Consider the following 11,406-nt stretch of genomic DNA (forward strand, 5'->3'; position numbering starts at 1 on the left):
TATGTACCCGCTAAAGGATTCAAATATCTATATACGCACCCAGCTCTGGGCTCATTAGTGATAGAAGCGGAGAACAAGCACAACAGGTGGGGCAAATGAGCTCCACGCCAAAGAACAAGGAGGCAAAGAAAATGGACTTATTCGGCTGTAAAATTTATTCAACAGCGAGCCTCCAGCTAAGGGTGTCTAACCAGCAGGCATTGCTAGGGTGGTACCATTTTAACATATGGCAATCGCTTGAAAAGTTTGCCGACTCCCTCCCCAATCCTCCAAGCAAGAGTTTAAGGCCATCCTGGAGGAGGGTAAGACTGTGGCCAGAGCTTCCCTACAGGCAGCCTTGGATGCAGTGGACTCAGATGCTGCATGGATGATGGCCTCGGCGGTGTCGATGAGAAGGGCCTCATGGCTCCAGTTGTCTGGCCTCCCAGTGAAAGTCCAGCAGTCCATTCAGGACCTTCTGTTCGATGGCACTGCTCTATTCGTGGGACAGACTGACTCCAGGCTGCAGGGTCTGAAGGACTCCAGGACCACGTTGTGCTCATTGGGCCTTTCCATCCCTTCATCCTCAAGGAGGCACTTCAGACCATTGCATCAGCAGTGCTTCGGGGGCCAATCCAGAGGAGAGCCCTATAGAAGGAGAAACAGAGGATATAAATGCTGCCGGGGCAATTCACCAGCATCTACTTCAAAGCCAGGCCCGAGCTGTCATTCCTCGGGTAGGAAGAAAGGCTTTTGAAGGTGCGCCCAAGGGCAGCCGACCAGTTCGTGCCCGAGATCCAGCCTCTCATCTGTTTGCCTCCCGCCTTGCCCCTATTCTCTCTGCCTGGAGGGACATTACGTCGGACCGTTGGGTGTTGAATACGGTGGCTACTGGATACACCCTGCAGTTCATCTCGATCCCTCCCTCTCGCCCTCCTTCTCTGTCCCTCTTCAGGGACCCCTCTCACAAGCAACTCCTCATTCAGGAGGTGCAAACTGTTGTACAGTTGGGCGCGGTGGAGTAGGTTCCTCTCAATATGAGGGGAAAAGGTTTCTACTCAAGGTATTTCCTGATCCCAAAGGCAAAGGGATGCCTGAGATCCATATAGGACTTGAGAGCACTAAATAAGTCCCTCAAAAAGACAAAGTTTCGTGTGGTCTCCCTAGCGGCCATCATTCCTTCTCTGGATTCAGGCAACTGGTTCACTGCCCTCGATTTACAGGATGTTTATTTTCACATCGCTGTCTTCCTGGGCCACAGGAGGTTTCCGTAGTTTACTATGGGCACGTGGCATTACCAGTTGGTGGTCATGCCATTTGGCCTTTCTATGGCCCCCTCGCATTTTTACCAAGTGTATGGCAGTAGTAGCGGCCCACCTCAGGTGCAGGGGAGTATAGATGTTTCCTTACCTGAACGATTGGTTCATCAGGGGCCGCTCAAGGGAACAGGTCCGTCGTGATGCGCAAATATTGAGACACACATGTCAGTTACTGGACCTGTTAATAAATGAGCAGAAATCATTCCTCACGCCTGTTCAGAGAATAGAGTTTCTGGGGGCAGTCCTGGACTCTATACAGGGCAAAGCACTGTTGCCCAATACCAGATTCCGGGCCATGACAGAGCTTATAGCCAGCTTACAGAGCCACCTGATTACCACAGCAAGGGTATGCCTCAGCCTCCTGGGGCATATGGCAGCATGTACCCAAGTGGTTCGTCACGCAAGGCTGCATCTATGGCCGCTCCAAATGTGGTTGGCTACAGTATATTCCCCATCAAGACACTCCCTGGACAGGGTTCTCACAATTCCCTCCCACATACTTGCCTCACTATCATGGTGGATGAGCTCCCGTTAAGTGCTAGCTGGAATTTCCTTCGTGGCACCGAGACTGACCCTGTCTCTGGTTTCGGATGCCTCAGATGTGGGATGGGGAGCCCACCTAGGCGCCCTCAAGACTGAAGGTCGCTGGGCTGGGGAGGAGTTAAATGCTCACATAAACATCAAAGAGCTCAGAGCCATCCGATTAGCCTGCAAGTTGTTTCTGCTGCATCTATCCAACAAGGTGATGAGGGTCCTCACGGACAACATAGCAGCAATGTACTATATCAACAAGCAAGGGGGAGCGAGATCCCCAGCCCTGTGTCAAGAGGCCATTCATATCTGGGACTTCTGTGTGGAGCACAACATCCTCCTCGAAGTGGTCCATCTGCCGGGGCTGAAGAACACCTTAGCAGATCGTTTGAGCAGGTCCTTTTGCTCTCACCACGAGTGGTCGCTCCACCAGGAGGAGCTTCCAAAGGTGGGGAGCTCCCCGAGTGGACCTGTTTGCCACCGGGGAAAACAGGAAATGCGTCCGCTTCTGTTCTCTCCTGGGGTTGGAAGGCGGCTCCCTGACTGATGCTTTCCTACTCTCATGGTTGAGGTGTCTCCTGTATGCATTTCCCCCGATATCTCTCATGCACAGAGTCCTGGTGAAAGTCAAGAGAGACAAAGCACGAGTCACTCTGGTGGCCCCGGAGTGGTGTCACCAGCACTGGTTCAGGATGCTGCTGGATCTATTGGTGGCTCGTCCTTGGTCTCTGCCGCTGCGCCCGGACCTCATCTTCCAAGACGGGCTGGTTGCTTCACCCGAACTTAGCTTCTCTGCATCTGACGGCCTGGCTGCTGCATGGTTGAATAGGGAGGAGCACCACTGTTCATCCCAGGTCCAGAGAGTGCTGTTAGAAAGTAGAAAGCCTTCCACCAGAGTGTCGTACCTAGCAAAGTGGAAACGCTTTGCCTGCCGGGTGGTCAGGAAGAATGTATCGCCATCAAAGTCTCCTATACAGATGATCTTAAACTATTTGCTTCATTTGAAGCAGGAAGGCTTAGCCCATTCGTCAGTGAAAGTTCACCTGGCGGCAATATCTGCGTTCCACCCACCAATACAGGGCAGATCAGTTTTCTCCCCTGACATGACAACTAGATTCCTTAAAGGGCTAGAAAGACTCTTCCCTCAGATTAGAGAGCCGGTTCCCCAGTGGGACCTGAACCTTGTTCTATCCCAGCTCACTGCTGCACTGTTTGAACCTTTGGCCTCATGCTCACTCACACACTTGTCCTGGAAGGTGGCACTTCTAGTAGCAATCACTTCTGCACGCAAGGTGTCGGAAATTAAGGCCTTGACCTCGGAGTTGCTTTATATGGTGTTCTTTAAGGACACGATCCAACTCCGCCTTCATCCTGTGATCCTCCCGAAGGTCGTTTCCCACTTTCACATTAATCAGGACATCTTCCTGCTGATATTCTGCCCTAAACCTCACAGCTCTAACAAGGAGAGGCACTTACATTCACTTGATGTAAGGAGGGCCCTGGCCTTCTACATCAATAAGACCAGACCATTTCGCTGCTCCACATAACTCTTCTTGGCGATTGCGGACAGGATGAAGGGCAAACCGGTCTCCTCGCAGAGTATTTTGTTCTGGATTACAGCCTGCATCTGCGCCTGTTATGAACAAGCAGGAGTCGTGCCTCCAGCATCCTGATTGACCCATTCCACGAGGGCTCAGGCAACTTCAGTGGGTTTCCTGGCACATGTACCTATTCAGGATATTTGCCAGTTCGCCACTTGGTCGTCCATACATACCTTCATGTCCCACTATGCCATCATGCAGCAAGCTAGGGACGATTCAGGATTTGGCAGAGCGGTCTTACAATGTTCACAGCATGAACTCCTGCCTACCTCCAGAGGCACAGCTAGTGAGTCACCTAAATCAGAATAGACATGAGCAAGCACTCGAAGAAGAAAGAACGGTTACTTACCTCATAACTTGTTCTTCGAGATGTGTTGCTCATGTCCATTCCACAACCCGTCCTCCGTCCTCTCTGTCGGAGTTCCGGCAAGAAGGAACTGAGAGGGAAGGGGCCAGCAGCGCCATACATGCAAGTGCATACACGCACCACTGGAAAGGGCACTAGAGCCGGCCCTACAGGTACCACTAGGGGAAAAATTTCCAGCACCAGTGCATGTGGCACACACACACACCTAAATCAGAATGGACATGAGCAACACATCTCGAAGAACAATAGTTATGAGGTAAGTAACCGTTCTTTCTGGAGTTGATGCGCTCTGGCAGCCTGGGCATTTTAGTGGTGTTCTGAATTAGGCTTTTTGAGAACAGTTTCCCACAGCTGCTATCTTAGGGTCAGCTCTCCTAGTGTTAGCAGTGATGGGAGCTCTAGTGTAGATAGGGCACTGTTGTCTGACCCTACTCAAAGCAGGTTTACATGACATGCTGCTTAAAATGCCGGTGGCTGGCAGTGCCTTGAGTACACCAGCACTCCTGCCATTGTTAAACACTTAAACATGAGTTTAACAAACTTAACTTTAAATATGCTTAAGCCCCATTGAACCTGATTCTCATTTACACTATGTCCCCTTTAAAGTTCTAGAGCAGTGTGAAGAGCCTTTGATGTAAACAAGAACCAGACCCATTCTTCTTGGTGTTAAGGTCCACCGATCCATTACAATGAGCACTTTGGTCTGCTTCCAGCTTGGTGGCAGAACCAAGCCTGCCAGTCCTTGGTGGCAGGGGAATGGTCCATGTCCTCAAGTTCCCTCCTGTTTTTTCTACACCTCCCTGCCCCCAGTGGCCTTCAGCTCCCCTGGCCCTTCCTGCTGCAGCTTTGCTGTGGGAAATTTCAAACTTCAGTTCAAATTTTAAGACCAACGATTGGGCTCAGTAATATGTCTATCTAATTCTCAGCCATGTCCCAGGGCTGCATTGGATTTTGGGGGAAATCATCCCCCTTAGTTTCACTTCCTCTTCTGAGGTGTTGGTGCCCGGAGGCTTCAGGGAGGGACCTAGACCAAGAAAAGCCAGAGGCCAAAGGAAGGGTCCGTGTTTCTTGCTTCTCCACTTATCAAGCGTCTCTCTGAATAGCTCATTCAGCTCTGTGGGCAGAGAGCAGGTTGCCTCACAGCCCAGGCCAGGTGGGGTTCCCTCAACCCCTCACCCCGCAGCAGGAAAGGAGGAAGGCAGGATTAGAAAAGAATTGGTTCCTGGTCAGGCAGCCCTCCGTCCCTCATCTCTATGATAGAACCCAAGCTAAAGGATGAAAAGCATATCTAAATCCCTATACCCCAAACCAGTAGCCAAGCCTCTGACTGCAGAGCTCAGCTTCACCTTCCCTCTCCCCCTTTGCTATGCCATGGGTCACAGATGGAAGGCACTGGGCACAGCAAAGAAGCTACCAACAGCAGAGAGTCTTATAAGAGACCTTTGGGCCCAGCTCCCTCCCTCTGCTAACCCGCTATATAGTGCTCCCTCCCTCCTGCCCCTGGAGGATCCCATCTCATATCCCAGGCTGAGGCCTGCATGGGGAAACAGAGAGCTATCTAGCCCATGTGGATCCCATGCTAAAGAGAGAGGCTGCTGCGGAGCCCATCCTTGAGCCCCAGGTTAGTGCCTTCCTGAGAAACCATGTGGTGAAGGATAGACAAATAGACCCAGCCTCTTTGAGGACAGAGGGATTGCTAGCCACTGGGAATATTTTCAAAGCAATCTCTGAGCCCAATTTCACTTTCTCCTCTGAAGCAGGATTCTGGGGACAAACTCTCAAGGGGAAATAAATTAATAATAAAATCAGCACTGCTTCCTCCTTCATGGAGTGCCATAGGGCAGATCAATACAGAAATGACCTGGCCGTAGGTTTGTGCTGATTCCTCTAGGCATGGTTTAAAAATGAATATTTGGATTAACTGATTATTGTGCTCCTGGACTCCGAAAGAGAAATTAACAAATTGAACTTAGTGTACTGACTGGTGGAAGAAAGTCCATAGTTTAACTACCATGTTAAACCAGTGAAACACAGCCTTGGATAGCCCTACCCCAGGGGGGATTTCTTGTGGATGCATAAGAGTGCCCAAGCAAAAGATCAAATCTCTGTAGCATAATGTTCTCAGCATGCTGAAAAAAAGGAAGTTATGTACAAATTGTTAGAAATAATCAAACAGGTTGTCCCTCGGGCACATTGGAGAGATGGAACCCTTTATTTCCTGCTCGTTCCACCTTGACGCCATGAGTGAGCAACAAGGGGGTTATTTTACAATCCTTTTATCCATAACAGTACGTAAATGTATATATTTTCAGCAACTCCCCATAGAGCCTTATTTGGTTACATTGACACCTATAAAATTAATATTAACAACTACATGATGAATACAATTATACTCGCCCCTGTTTGTTGTTTACAGGATTACCATACAGAGGGCAGGCACATCACCTTAAAACCTATTAATTTTACCCTAACATTCTTCGAAGTAAAGGCATGCTGGGGGGGAAGGAAGATAATGCTTTCTTCCCACCCTGGCCTTGTGCAGGAGTGGTGATAGCCTCATCCCCTGTGCAGATGGCTGGGAAGGGAGGAGAAGAAGAGAGATAACAGACTCTAACTAGAATTCACACCAATTAGCAGAAACAAGGTTTGCCTATGCCATGACCCCGTTCCCTGTAGCTTAGGCCTGACCATTTGTCCAGGTTTTAACTCTTTACTCTCCTACACAAATACCAACATTAAATGCTAACTTCAGTCATCAACCTTATTCCAGTCTTGCAAGATCATAAAGCTCAACCTTGGAACCTCATTCTGTTCCTTACAGCCCTACCCAGATGGAATAATCCTTTCGCAGGTGTCATTATTCTTCCTATCCATTAGTGTAAGCCTCATGACGTCCATTTTCTCCAGTCAGATGAGTTTTTATTTGAAGTTGGAAGCTTACTCTAACCAGACCCATTATTGTACCTTTAATTCAGACCAGTAGTCCTCACAACTGTTTGAACACTCATTCTCTAAGTAAATTCAAGAAATATTCTACCTTCGGTTAAGCATTAGAGTCAAGTCCATAGAGACACTAACAGTCTCAGGACAGAGTAATCTTATCTCCTGTACTGAAATCTATGAGATAGCTATTAATTCATCCAGTTCTGCATATTGGGTCATCCAATCTTACTTCGTGCCATTTCCTTTCTTTTGGCAGAAGTCTTCTCCACACCTCAATGCCCAGGGGATGATGGAGGAGATATTTATATATAATGTACCTTGTAGTAGATGTCACATTTCAAGGATGATCCTGCTTCCCATCCTGGATCCACACTGTTATGAAAATTCATTGTAACAGATCTGTGGATCTTAGCATGAAGAAGAATAGGAAAATTTATGCATGGTTACCTGAAAATTTCCTTTCTTCAAATAATAAGGTCAACAGACCTGGCCACCCTGGAGACAGCAGATGGTCCAGAATAGAGATGGAAATGGATATTCAGTGATTTGGGTTTGTCATTATTAGGTGGAAATTACCATCCTCAGTAGTAGGAGAAATTGTGATTTTTCCTGAAAATATATTTAACACAATCTATAATTTAAGAAAGTAGATTTTCATTATCCTGGCTGTGGAAGCTGTCTCAACTGTTTGTGAGGCATTTCCCTGGTGCCAGGGATTGACAGGTCTGGTTCTGCCCCCAAGCTGCAAGTAGCATGTAGCTCAGATTGTATTGGATCTGTTAGAATGAACAGATTACTCAATGGAAGGAAATTTTATTACTCAATGAAAGAAAATTTTCAGGTAAGCATGGATACATTTTCCTGTTGACTTCAGTGAGTCTTAAGTATACACTTAAGTGCTTTCCTGAATCAGGACCTGAGAGAGGTTGGACTGTATCGTAGTATGTGTGTGTGTGCATATGTGTGGGCACACGCATGTGGTTTTTAAAAAGTTTAGAGTTAATTTTCTTTACTTCAGTTTCTTTTAACTGTCCAACCACAACAATACAAACCTTTCTGAAGAGGGGGAAAGAATGCTATTTTAACAAGTATTTCATGATTTGCAGATTGCATGCAGCCCAAAGAAAAGGCATGGTTATCTGCCTAAACAAGACATGAAGATAAAGTCAGAGAATTACAAAAAAGCATCACACAAGACATACAATCCAGCCTGCAGTCAGAGGGAAACTCCAGACCAACCTGAGAACACAGACTGTCAGGGTGCATTTCCATGTAAAGAGTGTGAAAGGTATGGCTTTATTATTAATCTTGGTTTGTTCAGTGATTTCTACATCTCTGCTTATTTCAGTTTGTATTTATAAATAAAGAATTCTTAATTTAAGGAACACCATTTACTTTAAAATCTAATGACTTCTTAAAAAATTAGTTAAATGCATGGTGCACCTCTCCCTGAGTGCCCTTGCCAATTTGTGTGATTTTACAACCACATATAACTTTTTAAAAGTAGTTTAAAATAGTTTTTTCTTCCCCATTTCAGCATGAAAGATCCACACAAAGGGGAAATTGGCAAAAGTGAAACAATAAAACTGATTGTGCACAAAGTAAAAAAAAAGGGGGAAAATAGAGGAAAATGTATTCTTTTTCTAATCTCTTTCATATTGTAATGTTAAGTGTTATTCTACTTTAAAAGGCAAAATGATCTCAGACAAAAACTTTAAAAAAAAAGTTGCTTGTGTCCCTTTAAATTATTGAACCCTAAAGCTGTAGATTCATGGCCGGTTTCATCTGCAGACTAACCCTTACATTTTCAAAGAGATGTCGGGAGCTTAGCTCCACGGCTGCCATTGATATTGTGGGAGAATCATATGACTAAAATGAAACAGGTCCTTTGGCTGTTGCCAACACATCCATGATCATTTCCCTTTCCTGGTAGGTCTAATTTGATGCCTGTTTTCACAAAACAAAAGCATCATTTACCACAATGCAACATTACCTGTAGGTCCTGTTTAGGAGATGTGGGAACTGGACTGGAAGGGAAGAGAAAGTATAATAGCTAAGGACTGAGATGCATTGGCAGAGCTGGTTGTGGGAGGAGAATACCAAGTATGCTATAGGTCAGGACTGAGGTGCAATTGCAAAGCTGCATGGGGAAGCTTCCATAGTACTAACCTACATCACCATATGTTGGTCCCTCATTTCCATGTGCACTGCACACCTAAAAATTAAGGGGAAAAATAAATGACGTCTGTTCTGCTTATTACCTAGAGAAAGGTTTTGTGCGTGACTCCCATTACTGTTTAGCTTCGTTAAGAAAACTAACAACTGACCCTTGTTTTCTGTCTACTTGTAGGGTATTCGACAAGATAAAAAGTCGGAATGCTCACATGAAATGCCACCGCCAGCAGGAGTCGAAGGATCCACTGATAAAGATTAAGTGGCCCATAAAACACTAAAAAATGAGCCAAAGATGAAAGAAACAAACTCAGACGTTGACCTTCTCCAATGGTAACTGGGAAACTGCAATTTCAGGGTATCAGTGGTGGTAGCCTTGTCTACACTTGGAAAATATGTAAATGTTTTCAGCACCTGATCAGCTGCTGATCAGCTCTGAGCAGGGTTAGCTGCCATGACAGTGTGCCCAGCCCACACTTCAGCTTATATCATTGCTGGCACTGCAGAAGAACACTCACAATTTTTCTTAATGCAGAAGCACCTGATGAGGCCAGAAAGGAACCTCCATGTGAAGGTTCTGGAAGGAGAGTTGTAACTGTTTGTATACGGTCAGGTGCCAAAGCCTATTCAGATGATTTTAGCAGTTAGCATCAATATAACATTCCTGGTGTCAAGTGTGACTGAAAAGAAACATTAAGGCATTAAATGCTTTTTGCTTACATTAACACAGCAAGGATGTGGGTGTTAAATTAAGTATGCATGCCTGGCATTAAATTACAATTATGCATGGTTGAAAACAATACATAGTTGTTAATGTAAAATAGCTGTTGTACAAATACAAGTGGTTCTGCACTTCTACTTTATTTTAATTTAAAAAAAAAAAAAAAAAAAGCCTTTTTGCCACCATTTAAAAATAAAAGTTGGATGTGGATGGCTCTTGTTTCTTATCATCAGTTTATGGGTTCAGTTGCTGTTGTTAGAAAAGGTCAGAATAGGAAAATCAATGAGGAATTGCCATTGTATTTAATATCCTTTTTGCTGAAATATAATGGTCATGCCCTGCATTTCAGATTTAATATGTAGTACTATGATGATCTGTGTATTGTTCTTTTGTATGTGCTCACTGCACAGCTTATTAAATTGGGTTCTTGAGTTATTGTTGTAAAAGTTCTTATACTGCTTTTAATGGTTATTTCAAAAAACAAAAGCAAAACTAGTTATACCAAGTTTGGTGGAGCAAAACAGAGCATATTGTATTGACATTAGACTTGAAAGAATCAGTCCCATTTAACTTAAAGAGAAGATTACAGGGTGACTTGATTGCAATCTGTGATTACCTAGGTGGGGAACAAATATTTAATAATGGGCTCTTCAATCTAGGAGAGAAAAGCATAACACAATCCAATGGCTGAAAGTTGAAGCTTGACAACTCAGACTAGAAATAAGGTGTAAATTTTTAACAGTGAGTGTAATTAACCAGTGGAACAATTTACCAAGGGTCATAGTGGATTCTCCATCACTGACAATTTTAAAAATAAAATTAGATGTTTTTCTAAAAGATCTTCTCTAGGAATTATTTTGGGGAAGTTCTATGGCCTGTGTTATGCAGGAGATCAGACTAGCTGATCACAATGGCCTCTTCTGGTCTTAGAATCTATGAATCTGTGTGTCTAAATATATGCTGTGCCAGCTTCATACAGTCATTTGGTAAGTGAGATTATTGTAGCTGCTTGGATCTCAAAGTGCTTTACAGGCCAGTGTGACAGGCCAGGTGAGTGAGGCTGGGTAAAGGACAAACTAACATGGTTTGGAGTTCAATAAAAAGCCTGGCTTCTCTCAGGCAGAGTGAATGCTAAATTAAAACAAAAGGACTTCATGCAGCCAACATCCTCTGTGGGAATAACAAATTTGCAGGTCTTACATTCCCTTGAGTAAACTAAGCATTTTAGTTCATTGGAAACTGCAAGTTATGGAGCAGGGTTTTTTTTTTTTTTTAATTGCGCAACGGATCCAGTCGTAGCAGAATTTTGTTTTTTTCCTCCAGTTATCTTCATATCGGCTGTGATACCAAGGGATTTTTTTTAGCAGCTTAAACTATTAAAACTGAAGAATAGGTCAGTACAGCTGACCATTCTGCTCCTTCGGAACTCTGGAATTGTCTACTGGAAGGATGAAGCTCATTTGTGCAGGAGACAGAACATTCTCGGGGCTAATGCACGGCTGTGGAATTTGCTGCCACAGGAACTCAGCTGCTTCAGACCTCACCACTTTCCGATCCAAATGCAAACCTCACTCCTTCAATCTGGCCATCACAAATAACAACATATAGCAAGCACATCAGCCTTTCTTCCTTTTATTTTTAGTCACATGCAGTTTTCCTCAGGGGAGAGGAATGGAGTGAGAACCACACGACATATCAGTCACTTGTTTATTTTATCACTGGAAGACGCTCAGATACTACAGGGATGAGAGCCACAGAAGATCCAGAAATGGA

General features: G+C 44.9%; 1 protein-coding gene across 3 annotated transcripts in view; it reads left to right on the plus strand.

Annotated features, from left to right (window-relative positions):
- The window catches only part of ZNF541 (zinc finger protein 541), a 45,801-nt gene extending 34,706 nt beyond the window's left edge, over positions 1-11,095 (plus strand). Inside the window, exons 14-16 of one of the 3 annotated variants that reach the window (XR_010921479.1) lie at positions 7,847-8,028; positions 9,091-9,245; positions 10,957-11,095. Coding sequence is in view for 1 of the 3 variants with exons in the window: in XM_067556691.1 (XP_067412792.1) it covers positions 7,847-8,028; positions 9,091-9,193 (285 nt within the window). In the remaining 2 variants the exon portion in view is untranslated. Of the gene's footprint in view, positions 1-7,846; positions 8,029-9,090; positions 10,065-10,956 lie in introns of those variants that run through there. The other 2 variants (XM_067556691.1, XR_010921480.1) reach the window with 2 other exon arrangements.
- Positions 11,096-11,406: the final 311 nt, after the last annotated feature.

Source organism: Emydura macquarii, unplaced genomic scaffold (assembly GCF_026122565.2).
Source record: "Emydura macquarii macquarii isolate MOO-44397 ecotype Brisbane River unplaced genomic scaffold, CSIRO-AGI_Emac_v2 contig_1790, whole genome shotgun sequence".
Taxonomy (NCBI): Eukaryota; Metazoa; Chordata; order Testudines; family Chelidae; genus Emydura; species Emydura macquarii.